General features: G+C 52.2%; 8 protein-coding genes across 8 annotated transcripts; 5 read left to right on the plus strand and 3 right to left on the minus strand.

Annotated features, from left to right (window-relative positions):
* Positions 1-9: 9 nt before the first annotated feature.
* UHO2_02601 (uncharacterized protein) lies at positions 10-1,410 on the plus strand (the record flags this gene model as incomplete). The annotated part of the gene is made up of 1 exon (XM_041555389.1): positions 10-1,410. The coding sequence occupies one exon, from the start codon at positions 10-12 to the stop codon at positions 1,408-1,410; it is 1,401 nt and encodes a 466-aa protein (XP_041411323.1).
* A 331-nt stretch (positions 1,411-1,741) lies between these two features.
* On the plus strand, positions 1,742-2,922 carry UHO2_02602 (uncharacterized protein; the record flags this gene model as incomplete). Its single annotated transcript, XM_041555390.1, has 3 exons — positions 1,742-1,814; positions 1,899-2,485; positions 2,578-2,922. 3 exons carry the CDS (start codon positions 1,742-1,744, stop codon positions 2,920-2,922), a joined length of 1,005 nt encoding a protein of 334 aa, XP_041411324.1.
* Positions 2,923-3,436: 514 nt separating this feature from the next.
* Positions 3,437-4,753, plus strand: UHO2_02603 (uncharacterized protein; the record flags this gene model as incomplete). Its single annotated transcript, XM_041555391.1, has 1 exon — positions 3,437-4,753. One exon carries the CDS (start codon positions 3,437-3,439, stop codon positions 4,751-4,753), a length of 1,317 nt encoding a protein of 438 aa, XP_041411325.1.
* Positions 4,754-6,488: 1,735 nt separating this feature from the next.
* Positions 6,489-7,754, plus strand: UHO2_02604 (uncharacterized protein; the record flags this gene model as incomplete). Its single annotated transcript, XM_041555392.1, has 1 exon — positions 6,489-7,754. The coding sequence occupies one exon, from the start codon at positions 6,489-6,491 to the stop codon at positions 7,752-7,754; it is 1,266 nt and encodes a 421-aa protein (XP_041411326.1).
* Positions 7,755-8,234: 480 nt separating this feature from the next.
* On the minus strand, positions 8,235-9,071 carry UHO2_02605 (uncharacterized protein; the record flags this gene model as incomplete). The annotated part of the gene is made up of 1 exon (XM_041555393.1): positions 8,235-9,071. The coding sequence occupies one exon, from the start codon at positions 9,069-9,071 to the stop codon at positions 8,235-8,237; it is 837 nt and encodes a 278-aa protein (XP_041411327.1).
* A 572-nt stretch (positions 9,072-9,643) lies between these two features.
* UHO2_02606 (uncharacterized protein) lies at positions 9,644-10,975 on the minus strand (the record flags this gene model as incomplete). Its single annotated transcript, XM_041555394.1, has 1 exon — positions 9,644-10,975. One exon carries the CDS (start codon positions 10,973-10,975, stop codon positions 9,644-9,646), a length of 1,332 nt encoding a protein of 443 aa, XP_041411328.1.
* Positions 10,976-12,134: 1,159 nt separating this feature from the next.
* UHO2_02607 (uncharacterized protein) lies at positions 12,135-14,297 on the plus strand (the record flags this gene model as incomplete). Its single annotated transcript, XM_041555395.1, has 1 exon — positions 12,135-14,297. One exon carries the CDS (start codon positions 12,135-12,137, stop codon positions 14,295-14,297), a length of 2,163 nt encoding a protein of 720 aa, XP_041411329.1.
* Positions 14,298-14,524: 227 nt separating this feature from the next.
* Positions 14,525-15,589, minus strand: UHO2_02608 (uncharacterized protein; the record flags this gene model as incomplete). The annotated part of the gene is made up of 1 exon (XM_041555396.1): positions 14,525-15,589. The coding sequence occupies one exon, from the start codon at positions 15,587-15,589 to the stop codon at positions 14,525-14,527; it is 1,065 nt and encodes a 354-aa protein (XP_041411330.1).
* Between the last annotated feature and the right edge of the window lie 139 nt (positions 15,590-15,728).

The following is a 15,728-nucleotide window of genomic DNA, read 5'->3' on the forward strand; positions in this document are numbered from 1 at the left end:
GCAGCAATCATGACTTCTCCCGTGACTGGCATCGTTGTCCTCATCCGACACGGTGATAGAGAAGGCTTCTACCAGTCCCCAACCACCTACGCTGCTTCGCAGACCAACCTCACCGTACTCGGATACCTCGAGGAACTCAACAGCGGCGCTCAGCTTCGATCTCGCTACATTGACCCTGCCTCCCCCTTCATCATCCAAGGTGTCAGCACGACCGCCGTCGAGAATGTTCAAGTCGAGGTTCAAGCAGATGCGGGCGGAGAAGGCGGTGTCATCGTCGAAAGTGCCAACGCCTTCATGCAGGGGCTCTATCCAGCGTTCAACGATACCGTAACCCTAGCCAATGGCACCATCGTATCATGGGCCAACCGTGCCCAGCTAATCCCGATTGAAACCATAGAACCAGACCAGTCTTTCGTCATGGAGCCCTGGACATCATGCAACAAGTTTGACGACTACACAGAGAAGCTCTACAACGATGCAGACTTCAAGAGACAAAGCGCCATCGCACAGCCTTTCTACGACTCGATCCCTGCTTCCATCCTTGGTAACCGTCCAAAGTCTCTCGTCAACGCTTGGAACATCTTTGACTATCTCAACGTGCAGAAGATCCACAACGCCACGCTTGCACCTCTGATCACCGATGAGATGCTGGATACTGCTTCGACTTGGGCACAGTACCACGAGGCGCAGCTGTTTGGCGATGCTAGCTCAGTCTCACTCGGCAGCATCGCAGGTCGAGGAATACTCAATCCGCTCACTGAAGCTATTAGTCGAGTTAGCAACACTTCGGACTCACTCAAGATCTCAGTCCTCGCTGCATCTTACAAGCCTTTCTTTTCGCTGTTCAGTCTTTTCCAGATGCCTGCTTTGCGAGGAAAGCTGGTCGACTATGCTTCAGCCATGGTGTTCGAGATTCATGAAGATGACTCGATGCGGCTTTACTTCAGGGACGGCTCGTCGGGAAGCTTAGACCCGTTTTCAGTTCTGGGCGTGAACACTCAGAAGGTGAACTTCTTCCTGGAGCACTATGACCCCGTCAAGATCAAGACGCTGGCTGATTGGTGTAATGAGTGCGGAGAGACCCAAGCGAGGGGCTGTGCTGCATTGAATGCGCTCAATGGAACAGGTGGGGGTGGGAAGTACTCAGATGTGACTTCGACAACGGGGAGACAGCAGGTCTCACCTGTGGCGGCGGGTGTGATTGGTGCGCTGGTCAGTCTGGCGGTTGCGATTGTTGTCGCTGTAGGATTGGCGTATTTCACTGGAGTGACGGTGGTGAAGAAGAGTAAGAAGGCGTATCCGAGGAATAGGCATCTGCTCGCCCCTCCTTCGACCGGCACGGTCAACCGGGAGGGAAACAGTGTGGAGCTTCAGTACGATTTGGATCGGAAGGAGAGCCACGCAGCCTAGCTACGATCAGCAGTCCTCGATAAGCTATGAAATCCCTGGTACTAACATCTGCGATCTTGACTGTGAGCAAGCATGCCGGACAGTGAAGCAATGAAACCATCCGTGCAAGGTTGCGTTGGAGAAACGATCACGTGCTCTTGGCTGAAGCCGTGCACTTTTTCGACTTCGGAACTCGGATTCGTGAGTGATGCTTGCTGAGTCAAAAAAAAAACGCTCAATCCTCCACAATCCCGTCTCGTCCTCGTGAAGATCAGATAGTCTTACGCTTCTTAGCCTCTCCATCACAACAATCAATAACGGACCTTTCAGTCGCAGCTTAGTCTCACGAACGATGTCGTTGCTCAAATCCTTCGGTCAAGCGCTACAGCGCTCAGTAGAAGTCGCTCGCGATGAGACTGCCAAAAGTAGGTACCGCACGCCTTTCCTCGTGCAATCAACCACAAATTTGCTCATACTGACCCATTTTTGATCCTCTATTGATACCGTAGTGATGCGCATGGAAATCTCTCCAACATCCAAAAACCAAGGTGCTCTTCTCATCTATGCCATGACTCAACCTTCACACTTGTCAAACTTTGCAACCGGCTCCGACTCGGACATTGGTGGGTTATCTCAATGTCGACTTGGACTTGACGAATCCTCACGCGGACGATTCTATGGTACACTGTCCTCGCAAGTACCCAGAGGAGGCAAAATCGAGAAATCTGGCTATGCAGGGTTCCGTAATCGAAATCGGCCCACACTCTTTGGGAATCAGTGCTGGGATACTACTGTCCATCCCTACCTTGCGCTGCGTGTGAGGAACAGGCTCGCGAAGAAGCCGATTGTTACTGCAGACAAGAATGAAAAGGTGGATAGTAGCGGAGGAAGCGGTCTTCGGGCAGCATTGCATGCAAGCGATCCTTCAGGACCAGCTGCTAGTCGAGCCATCCACGCACTCGGGCTGGGAAAAAAAGAGTTGCCGGGACCCAAGTTCTTTGTAAATGTGCAGACGGATGGTCCTGTAACAAGTGATCTTTTCCAACACCGACTCTACCTGCACGAAAACAAAGGTTCCGATTGGCAGACTGTGATTGTAAGCATCCCTTCCCCCACCTCTTGTGCTACGTTGATCCTCTTTAAGCTCATTAACCCCCTCTCTTTTCTGACGTGCTATGTGCTGTGTAGATCCCATTCGACGACTTCGTACTCACCAACACCGGTCAAGTCTCCAACTCTCAAGTCTCGATGATGAGGGAGAAGATCCGAACAGTTGGTATTTCTGCTGTTCTCGATGTCCCCGTGCCTCCTTCGGCGTCCAAGCCGCCTAGCAAGGATGCTCCTCCTTCTACACTTTCTCGCAGCTCGAGGAAGGAGGGAGAGGATGATTGGGCGGTGGACGGAGATTTTAAGCTCGACGGTGAGGAGGTGAGAGGCAGCAAGCGTGGGACAACGTACAATTTTGATCTGGGTTTGGAGAGTGTTTATGCTGTAGGCGAGCTGGAGGAGTTGGATGGCTTGTTCCAGCAGTAGTTCTTGTGACTGAACATGTTCAATAAAAGATACCTCTGAATCAGTATACATGTCTGTGAACAATTGATGCCCCAGAAGCTTGAAAGAAGGCGGGGTCCGAGTCTCGGTGACAAAGCTGCTCCGAAAGTGCACTCCACGCTTCTTCGTGTAACGCTGAGCGCAGTTGCGATGCGGAGTCGAAGATGTGGATATGCGGTGGCTTGGCAAAGGCTTGTGAGGCGACGCAGCCAAGGACGTCGGTATTCGCCGGTAGAAATCTGATCTCTTGGATGATGGACCGGGGAATGGGCGAGTTTCCCGGTCGCGTTATTGTCGATGCGCACACACAACATAGAAAGCCGGAATGGACTTCTGGGCGAGTACAGCGGCGTCCTCCGTACCTTATCTGTTTGCATGCAAGAAGAACGAGATCACCGGCCACCGCACAGCTCAAAGGCGTCATATAAGACCCCACCCCACCTCACCTTCTCTTACGGCTATCCCTCAAACCCATTATCCAGAAAGACATAGCAAAATGGCAATTGACCCCTTCAAACCCATCCTTCTCACCGCCGACGGCGCCGACCTCAGCGTCACCGTCCTCCCCTACGGCCTCACCATTCACAGTCTCGGCACGGAATCAGGCGAAGACTTTATCGGCGGACCTGAAGAGCCTCACGATCACAAAACACGCGGTCGTGCCTTCCTCAATCCGATCATCGGTCGTTTTGCCAACCGTCTTCCCGCCGGTAAAGTCAATATCACCTCTGCTAATGGCAAGACTACTTCGATCAACCTACCCGAGTTCAGCGCTCCTGGAGTTGTGCTTCACGGTGGGCCGCAGCTAGAGAAGGAGAATCAGCCAGACACCATTGTGCAGCATGGACCTTTCGATAAGTGCTACTGGCAGCCATTGGAGGTGAAGGATAGTAAGTTCTTCAAAGATGCTGGGTTTGAGTCGACGAGCAAGCCTAGTAAGAAACAGAATAGTTTGATTTTTGCAATCGAGTCGCCTGATGGGGACTCTGGTTATCCTGGACAGGTAAGGGTGGAGACGCTATTGGCGGTGGTGCCTACTTCTGCATCGGATAAGGAGCTAGGCGAGTCTGCGGGCAGGTTCCTCATCCGTTACCGCGCAGCTCTTTGCTCAGAGGGAAGTGTGGAAGCAACGCCACTCAACCTCACTCACCACTGGGGCTTCAATCTGTCTGCATCCAACGAAGAAGCTGGTAAAGCTGAAAACGGGACCGTTTCGGATCACATCATCCAACTCATCCCTCCCCGCGGCAAACAGCTTTACAATCTTAACCTCGATTCCGACATGCTCGCTACGGGCAAGCTTAGCCCCACCACTGGCGAAGCCGATTCATTCTCCAACCCCGGCTCGCACAACTGGGGCAAAGAAGGCGGCAAACGAATCTCGGAAGGAATCCCTTCTGCTGGCTACGACGATTTCTACGTCTGGGGTCTCGACACCGCCATCCCCCAATCAGACGATGTGAACAAGATCGCTACTCCCGAAACCAAGCGAATGCGAGTCACCTCCGAAGCGGCGGGTCGATCGATTACGTTTTGCACAAACCAAGCGGGTACGCAGATCTACACTGCCGAAGGCCAACAGGAGCATCCCGCTGATCCTGCCGTTTCCGGTGGACTGATGAAGAAGGCGCACAGGAAGGGTGGCCAGGCGGATAGTGGGAACTTCAAGAGGAGTTATATTGCGATCGAGTTCGGTGGTCCTCACTGTGGGTTCCTCCAGCAAGGGCTTGCCGAGTTTGGTGGAAGGGAGGAGGTACTGGAGAAGGGACAGATCTATGATAATTGGGTGGTGTTAGAGGCTTGGAGGAAGTGAAAGAGTGCCATCGAGATAAGGGTGGCTCCCCGATCTAGGGCCGATTTGCAATCTCGACTTCGGATGATCTTTGCCTCGATGTGACATCAGAGAGAAGCGCGTGAGTTAGTAGGCGAGGCACAGGAACATAGGTGTATGAGTGAGCCACCAACCACATCGTTACACGCACTCCCTATCAGCGTTATTCTTTGCAGAGCCAGTCTTTGTGGTAGCAAATGGTGCGTCTCAGAATTTTGAGGGTGCTGCGCCGCTTGCAGTTCTTCTTCTTGGCGTCTATACAAGGCGTAGCGCTTTGCATATGTTGCTAAGAGCAGAGACGATCCCTGCAACGTCGTAAGGCGTGCAAGTTCAAGCGGGCCGTGTGACTGAGCCTGCAAAGTCGACAAAGAGTGCAACAGAAGCTCAATAGACCGTGGCGCCACGGTGAGAAGGAGGGATGCGTTGATCTTGAATAGCGCAATGAACGAACACGTTGATCTTTCCATTTCCGAGACAGATGTCGATCTCAGCTTGAACAATCTCAGACTCATGCGCCACAACCACAGTTCTGCTCAAAGTTACCTCTCTGGGAGCTGCTCAGGGACGGAAGACAAAGTATGACTTTGAAAAGCATAGGACTTGATCTTTCAGCGCAGCATTTGAAATCGCAAGCAACCGTCGGCGTCGGAGATCGAATAGTCTCTTCGCTAGGGTCTGGAATTGTGCCGTTCTTGGGCCTGTCCCAAGACCAGACTAAGATTGCGACAGCTGCCAGCAAGACACCACCACACAAAGCCTCACTCTCCGATTCGGCAAGGCGACATCGACCATCTTTTGACCCCCTTCTTGATTCGAGATCCGATTGATGACTGATCGCTACTCCCTCCTGCAGCACAAGACAGCCCTGAGAGAGTGTTTTGCTCAATGCCAATGTGGTGGGCTTCATAAGCTTTCCGAGTCAAGGAAAGCTTTGTGGCAAATGGAAATGAAAAGAAGCACTTTCCGATGCTTCCCACGCACTCGTGCAACCTGCACACAAAAGGCACTCACTGTGCAGGATGCAGGCGCACTTCGTACAACCCAAGCTTTCAAGGAACAGGAAGCAGATATTCCGTGCCGCTTTTGTCGTATTGCCTTTTGCATGGCTGCATAGGTGCAGTAGCTACTGTTGCCAGCGCGATTTGAGTTGTTGTGTCAGCGCCGCCGTTGCCAAGGTGTGATTCTTGGGGTTGACAGCGAGCGGCAGACACAACGAGTAACGTTCTCAGCGATGGCAGCCAAGGCGATTGCATGAGAAAGAAGAAGGGCTGCGGTGAGCGTTCAGATGTCTCCAGCGCAAAGGAAGGAGTTGAGGACGCAATCTGCAACGACACCGAGCTGTCCGACCCTACGCTTATACCGAGCCCATATTTTAACAACCTTCCTCCCCTCCTCTCCTCCTTCCCTCCTTCCCTTCTTCCCTCCTTCCCTCCTCTCCATCACTCCCTCCCCTCTCCAACCCTCTCACCCTCACTCACATTCCACTTGTACTTTGTTCGGTCTCGATAGCTTTGATAGCATCGTTGTTTCCCTCTCTCTGCTTTGTGTTTCTTCTCTTCCATCACAACTTGTCTCGCTCCAACGGTAGTTCAACGGTCTTTGGACAGACATACTCACCATCGCTTCAGCTTCCTTGTTTCACCATCGACTACTGTAGCTCCTCTCCATCTCCATCTCCATCTCCAACCACCACCACCTCGCCCAACATCGATCCAGGATGCTCGTTTTCAACCACAAATTTATCCTATTGGCCGTCTTGGTCCTCGCTCTGTTCTTGAGCAGCGCCGACTCTGTTGATGCCAAGAAACAATGCCGTGCCAAAGGTCACAAGAAGCACCATCACAAACACCACCACAAACACCACTACAACAGCAATTCTAACCACACCAAACAGACACAATCGGGTAGCTCGGCTGGCTCTCAGTCGGATGCTACTTCTCAGTCTGGTTCCGGTTCCGATTCTGGGTCTTCATCGTCTGCTTCGTCAGGTTCTTCTTCTTCCAGCTCCGGTTCTGGCTCGAGCTCGAACGCTAGCTCTGGTTCTTCATCATCCTCCGACTCCAACTCGTCCGGCTCTTCTTCCTCTTCTGGCTCTTCCTCTTCTGGCTCTTCCTCTTCTGGCTCTTCCTCTTCTGGCTCTTCTTCTTCTGGCTCTTCCTCGAACTCGAACTCGACCATCTCGATTAGCGGCTTCACCCCTCCTCTCGGCAAAGCTGGTGTAGCTGGCGGCAACTCTCTCAAATGGATCGGCAAATCTCTCAGCTGGTACTACGACTGGACTCCCAACCCAGACAACCCGAACCGTGGTGACATCCTTGCCGTCCCCATGCTTTGGGGTCTTGGACGTGTTAATCACGACGATGATTGGGCTCGATTCGATGCCTTTAAGAAACTCAAACCCGGATCTGCACCCTTCGTCATGGGCTACAACGAACCCGACTTCCAAGGCTCCGGCTCTTCAGGCGTTATCCCCGTTGAAACGGCCGCTGCTGCATGGGAACAGTATCTCGCCCCGCACGCCAAAGCAGGAGCTAAACTCATCTCCCCCTCCATGGCCATGCAAAAGGACGAAACTTGGCTAGCCTCCTTCCTTAAAGCCATCAAGACTCAACCCGAGATCATCGCTGTGCACATCTTCCAAGACAACATGGACGGAGTCAAAGGAGTCCTCGATCATTTCGCACAGTACGGTAAACCGATGTGGATCACCGAATTCGCTTGCATCAACTACCAAGGTCCCAGCCCAGTGTACTGCGATCAGGGTAAAGTGGATAGTATGTTGCAACAGATGGTGGAGCTGTTCGAGAGCGATTCCAGGGTCGCAGCATACAGTGTTAGTGATGCCAGCAATGGGCCGTTCGGTGATTTGACACCGAATCAGCAGGGTCAGAGTTTGAGTGCGACGGGAAAGAGTTATATGGCTAGTGTTCAGCAGGCTACCAACCAGAGACGTCGTCGTGGGTTGGTTCCTATGCGCAAGTAGAGCAGCACTACTAGTGCGTAGCGCTGTGGGAATGGACAGGTTCCATTACCCGATTATAAGGAGGAAAAAGGGGGAATTGAAGGTCACCGCTAGTTTCGGGCCCCTCCGTTCCTCTTCACTTTTCTCATCACCATCATTGTCATTTTGATTCGTCTTCTCCTTCTTTTCTATGGAACAGTGCTTCCTGTAGAAGCTCATCCCCCCTTTTTTCCAGACATTCTACATGTATCTTCGTCCCTCGCGCTTTGATATTTGCTGGTTCAGGTATCTTATTTGGTCGCGTAGCAATACATGCTTTCAATGTCTTCGTCCTGGCTGTGATCACTAAGGTTGCGCGTGTGAAAACGAAAGTCCGTTGCAAAGTGAAGGTGACATTGAATGCGAATAGTCCGAAGACAGATGGTGGAACAAGTGAGACGCTTTGATGGGAATGGAGACCTGCCCCGCCATGAGATCCCCTTTCGCTAGGGGCGGGCCGGACTATGCAAAAGGCGTAACCTCCTTCCCTGTCGTCTGTGCAGCCGCCACCGCACTACTCGTACTGGTCCTATTCTTCGGATCGTCTCCACAACCACAATCATAATTTTCGTCCAACTTATCACAAGGAAACTCCTCCTTGCCCAGACTCTTGTTCACTTCATTATGCACTGCGCACAACCACAAACTCGCTGCTTTCCTCGACCCGACCTGTGGTGGCAACTCCCCTAACAGTTGCTGGAAATGTCTTGCACACTCTCCACATGGATATAGCTTTGCAAAGTTCTGGAAAAAGTTTCGTAATGTTTCTGATTCTTCCTTTGTGGGTGTATCGGGAAAGCGTAGAGTCATAGTGTGGAGGAAATGCCAGGTGGATCGACCAAGGGCGGCTTTGGCCGTTGCATTGGCCATTTCGGGCATGATGACTCCTTCGACCCTCTCGACGTCTTTTGCTGGTGGATTGAAGGTGGAAGAGGGGGGTTTTGATGGTGGTTTGACTTTGGAATCGACAGGTGCTATTGTGGTGGGAGGAATGGGTCGCCAATGATCAATGAACCCTTTGACTTGGTCTTGTACTTTATGAACACCGTCGTTGACATGCGAAGAGGCATCTTGCCAGTTCCAACCGTTCCAGAGATGTGCTGCTTGATCGACGCCTTTACCTTGTGAGACTTGTGCGAGATCGTTGGTCTGACCTGTGAGGATGGAGTCGGACGAATAGGCTAGCCCTGTAGCTGGGTCGATTAGGGTTGGTGTAGCTGGATGTGAAAGGTAGAGAAAGGATGGGATCAGAAGAATCATCCCCGCTAGAAGTACTAGCTGGACGAAACGTGAGATCATCGTTGCTCTCTACCTCCCAAGTTCCCAAAAGGCGTTGATCGGGTCGTAACAGGGATAGGTGAAGGTGTTGGTCAAACTGAGCCAAGAATGCAACCTGATCCGATTTCCGAAACTAGGACCCTTACAGCAAGCTGCACTTTTTTTTTTTTTTTTTTTTTTTTTTTTTGTTTTTTTTTTTTTTTTTTTTTTTTTGTTTTTTTTTTTTGTTTTTGTTTTTGGGGGGGGGGGGGGGGGGGGGGGGGAATCTAACATCTTCAAGAAAAGGATTGAGGGCAAAAATAGATTGACCCGCTGGTTCCAGGAGCCTGAACTGCCCAAGTTAAACCGTGCCGAATGATATGCATGCCAAGCAATGGAGCGTGCCGTTGTACATGCTTGCTTGCCATTGTCACCAGGCCATACGAGCAAGAACATTCTCTCCTCGTCAGATCACGGGAGCACTATGAGCCGGTGCAACAGTCGACGCATGTTGACAAGATCGACAGCCTCGTGCGCACACTTTTCTCACAGTCAGAAGTCGAACAACGTTGGCTCACTTGCTTGTGTTGCAAACAGGTTGCGATTGATGAGCGTCAAAGATGCTGATGATTCGACCCGTTAGCCTGTTCACTCTGCTGCCCTTCAATAAAAGCCCAATCCAACTCCATAGCCTCTACCCACTCGCGATCGCTCTGCGGCAGCGGTGGGCAATTCCCAACATCCCGTCTCGCCTCTTTCGAACCTCTCCTTGCGAATGAAGTAGTCTGTAAACACCTCACTCTGGACCGCTGACCCCTCTCCGCATCTGGACTGCTCAGAGTTCTCAAATGAAGATACAAACCTCTAGCTGCTGCTGGGAACAAGTTCTCCGGATAATTCGAATACAGCTTCAACACCATCTGCCTGATTTTCCATGGTGTGCCCAGCTTGTACTCTTGTACTCCGACTTTGATGCTAGAGCTTGAGGCTGAAGCAGAGCAGGTGGAGTCAGAGGAAGAGGGTGGAGTTTTGAGAAGCTCGACGATTTGTGCTTCTCGCTCGAGTCGGTGGTCGAGGTACTGTTTGAGGGTTTTGCGGCCTTGATCGACGACGGGGCCGTGGCCTGGGTAGAGGAGGTTTTCACCTGCGACTGTTGCGTCTACGGAAGGTCCGAGCTCTTCCAGAGCGCGAGAGCACTTGCGCAAGCTGGACATGTATGCTGTGAGGTCTTCGAATACTGTCGTTCCTTGGCCAAGGACGTGGTCACCGGTGAGCAAAGTCTTTTCCTCCTTCAACAGCAAGCAGATGTGATCTGCAGTGTGTCCCGGTGTATACAGCACCTGCAGGGAAGACGAGGCACCAGCATCACCGTCAACACTGACCACCGACGCATCTTGCAATGGCCACAGCGGCGACTGATTCCCTTCCTTCTCTGCATCATATGGAATGAACGAACCCTTCGGTAGGCCATGCAGCATCTTGACCAGATCCGGATCCGATTCTGGATCAGCAAACTTGTGTATCCTCGGAGCTGGCAGCGTCACCGTTGCTTCAGCTCTCAACTTTGAAAGAAGCGAAAGAATAGAAGGCAGTCCTCCAATGTGGTCGTGATGTTTGTGCGTCAAGACGATATCTGAGATCCATGATGTGAGGTCATCCTCGTCTTCCTCCATAGCATCCTGGCTCTTTTCTGGCTTGGCACTGCTGCCATCAACGGCACCTTTGAGCGCGCGCTCGAGCAGAGGAATGTATGCGTCAATGCCTTCACCCGTATCAACTAGGATGGAGGGTCGGGATGCGAGTTTGGTCGAGGCTGTGGGAGGGGTGGAGATGAGATAGGTGTTGGTTCCTGCGAGTGTGTACGGGCCGGGGTTCTGGCCAAGGATGCGAATGACGCGGCTAGAGAGCCGGACGAGCTCTTCGACTGCTTTACGTGCTTCTGCCATGGGTCGTAGTGAAGGGCTGCTCGAGTATGTCCGTAGATGCGATAGTCGCTTCAGATTGAATTGATAGGAGAATTCCGAATGCGTCCTAGAACTGCAACGTAAACAAGTTGAGAGGACAAGTGTCGCTGGAGCAAGGTGGTGTTGGTGGTGTTGAACGCGAAACAAATGCGTGGAAGGTGCGCAGCTTTGATGGGAGCTTGCGGAAATCAAGGAGAGTCCTTTTCTGCGCACGCTGTCTCGCTCTCCTCTTGTTTTTCGGGTGCGCGGCTGTCACCAACCGGTTCCTATCCGAGGGGCACACTGAAATGACAAAACACACACACACACACTCTCTCTCTCTCTCTCTCTCTCTACTCCCAAAAGCGGAGCAAGAAAAGGAGAGGACATGAATCACTTTACCATCAAAACAACGCTCATCTCGGCAACGTAACTAAAATGGTAACCTAGAATGCCAAGCAAATTCACACTTTTCGCTCTTGCCCCGCGCTAACCGTCCAAAGCTATCGAGATGCCACCGGCTCAAAGCTTTCATTAGTTGCAGCACCGCCAGACTTGTGGGCCGACCACTGTTCCTTCACCCTCTTTTATTGACCAAAAGCACTCGCAGGGAAACACTCACTGGCTTGTATGTCGATGAGGTCCAAATAAAGGTTGTACGACAAAGCTTTGCATGTCGAAAGTACAACCGGCCCATCTGCGCGCAAGCTTAGCTCGTGCCGACGGTTTCCAAGCCGGCAGTTCTAATCGAATTTGATATGCATCTTTGATCCCCCACTCTGACTCTTTGATCCCTTCGGTTCGCATCATCTGCGACGTCTTGGTTCTGCCGGTGCTGCAAGACCTCAAGCTGACGACAAGTGCGTTGTACGGAGTGACGGCGATTTGACCGAGAAGCGTCTTGTTGTACGACACATGGTTAAATCAGAGACATGGGAAGATGATATGACCGTCCGACAATATTATCGTGGAAATAGATGCGGTCTAACAAACTCATTTGGACGGCTTCGCAGAATCAGAAAAGCTTCTTCTTCGTCATCACGACTTCTTGTGTGGAGGTTTCGCAGCTGTAACTTTCTTCGCAACTCTCGATCGTCTCTTTGCTCCATCACCAACACCGTCTTGCACCATCAGCAGTGGTGCTACAGAAACCTCGATCCCGATGGGAGTCAAAGGCTTGACCTCGTTCGTCAAGAAAATCCGACATGCGGTCTCTGAAGAAGTCACCATTGCTGTCAAAGGTGCCTCCAATGTCACTCCCGGCACCTCAACAACCACTACCCCAACAGGCCCATTCATCATCGACGGCTGGGCATGGATCTTCCGCGCATACCTAGACTTCTTCACCGAATCCCTCCGTGGCGGCGAATACATCGGCTATACTCTCCACGTCCGACACTTTATCAATACTCTACGTCAAGCCGGCTTGGAACCGATCTTTGTCTTTGATGGTCCTTATCTCCCTCTCAAGCTTCCCACCGTCTATGCGCGGATGAACGAAAGCGCGGGAGGGAACTCAGCCTTTATGCGCTCTTCTTCGAGGTCGAAGCCAGGGTTTCAAGTGTCGATGGGCGTCTTCCCGCCACTTATCTACGATTGTACACTGGAGGCACTGAGGCAGTGTAAAGTGCAGATTGTGGTAGAGGAGATTGAGGCCGATAGTGCGGTGGCGGAACTGGCGGATAGAATGGGTGGATGGGCGGTGAGTAACGACTCTGACTTCTTTATTCTTTGTGCGAGGGGGACACAGTGCAAAGGGTATGTGCCCATTGATACGGTGGAGTTTCTTGTGAAGCCAGCGCAAAAGGAGCAGTCGCAAGGGGCGGAAGCAGTACCTACAGGTGCTTTCGAAGACGATGGTTTTGCGCAGGTGGGCAAGGGTGGTAAGGCTAAAGGTCGAAAGGGAGGGAGCAACGCAGAACCTGCAGAGGTTCAACTGCAAGTCCTCGATCGTCCACTACGAGGGCCTGAGGATGGCTCACTCACCGCAATTCGTTTCACCTCCTACTCTTCCGCCAAAGTAGCCGCCGCACTCGGTATTACTACCTCGATGCTTCCCCTTCTAGCAGCGTTGGTGGGCAACGACTACACAGCAAGCATCCAAAAACGCATCCTCGACCCTGCACTCCCCTTCGGTCCCCAACGAATCACTTTCATCGCCAACGCCATCAAAACCGAGACTCTGCGTATGGCCTCCTCTGGCAATCGCACTCCAGGTCTCCGGTCTGGAATGGCCACTCCTTCCGCCTCGCGCACCGGTCTCGGTCGAACTTCTGCTGGCTGGGGCGCACTCGCAGCCCGCAGCGGTGCAGGATCAGCAATGACCTCGGCTACCGCCACTCCCGTTGGCGACATAATGTATCCCAAACTCGACGAAGCACTCGCAGCACTAGCTCTTAACGATCCGGCTCGATTTATGGTTCAATCTGTTATCGAACGAATTCTTGCCGGAGTAGCCCAACGCACACGCGAAGCATATGTCACATCGGGCGAACAGGAAAAGCTAGTCGATGCAGTCATCGATTCCGTCGCTACATACTCTCTGCTGAGCGATCCTTCGGCAATCCATCGGTCGACACCAAGTGCGGAGTTCTTTGCAGACTCCAAACCCGAATCTTCACGTCCAGCGCACCGTAAAGGCTTGTGGAAGTACCGTGATGCATACGCCAAGGGACACTTTGACCGGCTCTTAGTGGAGGTGATGACTTTGCGGATCTGCACAAATAGAATGGCACCTGAAGATCCGGATCAGAAGTCGACCCAGTCTACCCATGCACGAGACGTGCGCAACTGGGTTTTTTCAACTCTCTTTTCCACCTGGGGAATGAGTTGGGCGAGAGATACGCTCGAAGAGCCCCTCCCCAATACTGAAGACGATGACAAAGATGATTCTGTCGGAGGTACGCATCGTGGTGCGATTCCAATCCTAGCAGGTCCAGGACCGAACAAAGTTAACTGGGCAGAAGAAGGCGATCCTGAAGAACTCGTTCCGGTGCAAACCCCGCCTTCATCCTTCGGCAGCTCGATGTATCGCGATGAAGACGGCGAGGAGGAGGAGGAGGGGGAGGAAGAGGAAGATAAGGAAGATGAGGAAGATGAGGATGAGGTGAAGTCAAGACCTGGATCAGCAGCGGGGTTGGCAGATGCGGCGGAGGTGGAGGGTGGGGTCAAACCGGCACCGGTAGTAGAAGATTTCAGTAGGAAAGGTGACAGGTACGCTGCTGAAGTGTGTCCGATTTGGTCGTTTGATACATTGGTGGGGAAGCAGAGGGAAGAGTTGGGAATTGAGCCTCCAGAGGTGCTGAAGAAGTATTTGCGCGCTTAGAAGGCATTTTGCCATTCACAGAGGTTAGCCATTCACAATCTTTTGTGAATCGCCTTGTGTCAAAGTGTGCACTCTTTTCAAGACTATGAGATGATCATCAATGATGTGGATCGAAAAGAGAAGTCTAAGGTATACAGCGTGGACATTCGCCTTTCGTGATGACAAAGAACGAAGTGTGTGCATTATGGGAGGAAACGTCTATATGAGAGTAGATCAAGGAAGGTCAACTAAGCCTGGGAAGTGTTGTGCCCAGTCGCGTTGTTAGGATAAGGTCTAGCCTCAGTCATAGGTGTCTGGTATAAACTACCCCTCTCCGAACCGGGCAAAGTCGAAGGAGCGGCATTGGGACTAACATTTGCACCAGTCGTCATACCCGCAGGTGCAGGCTGAACACCGTAACCGTTAACCTCTTGCTGGTGGTACTGCTGAGCGGCTTCACTGGGGTAGTAGGTGTTATCATAATCTCTGACACCCTCAACAGCATGCGGGGCAATTGGGTGGTTGTGAGCGACACCCTGTTCCCTTGCCAACTGTTTGTTCTCCACCATCGTTCCATCCTCGCTCAGACCCTTCTGAGCACGCTTGTGTACGGGCCAGAGATCCACCAGATAAGTCAAGAAGAAGATGTCCAACAAGAATGCAATCGCCCATTCGCAGACCGCTGCTGCACTAACGATACGATCGCATCGGTTGTCGCCGGGTAAAGCATCACCACGGCAAATGCCGTAGCAGATGATGAAAGCGATAGCACCCGCAATGGCAAGTGGGAGAATGATGGCCTTGGTGATGGCAATAACCTTTAACGTCGCCAATCTGTCGTGGTCGTGCGAGAGCGAAAACACCTGCAAAACCTGGAACAGCACCGAAAGCGCAACAAACACAACAAAGATCAAAGTCATCGACCAATGAACCCTGCTGTAGTTGAACGCGTCAAACACGCTCAAGAGAATGAGCGCAGCGGAGCCGATAGTCGCGCAGATGACGGAGCAGATATCGAGGATCGTCTGCTTCTTTCGGACCGAACCGGGGATTTTGCGTGTATGACGGAGGTGTCGTTCAGCGAGGGATGTGAGAATGTAGAATGTAGCGGTGAGACAGCAGAAGATGATAAAGAAGGTCTTGTGCAATGCACCGACGTCGGAGATGAAAACGATGGATGCTTCTTCGCCTTCGTATTGGCGGAAGTTGTCTCGGACGGCCCAAATGACGAGGAGACCGACAATGGCAGTGGTCCAAAAAGCAAAGGTGAGAATGGGAAAGAGGTAGTAGATTCCGTGATAGCCGATCTTCATTTTGCACGATCGTAGCTCGTAGCTGGGGCGGTGCTAGGTGCTAGGTGCTAGGTGCTAGGTGGGTGATGGGGTGGTGGGGTGATGGAGTTGCGCTTCGATGGTACTCGAGTGCCGACGGTAGGGAGACGAGAAGGGGTGA

Source organism: Ustilago hordei, assembly GCF_900519145.1.
Source record: "Ustilago hordei strain Uho2 genome assembly, contig: UHO2_contig_04, whole genome shotgun sequence".
Taxonomy (NCBI): Eukaryota; Fungi; Basidiomycota; class Ustilaginomycetes; order Ustilaginales; family Ustilaginaceae; genus Ustilago; species Ustilago hordei.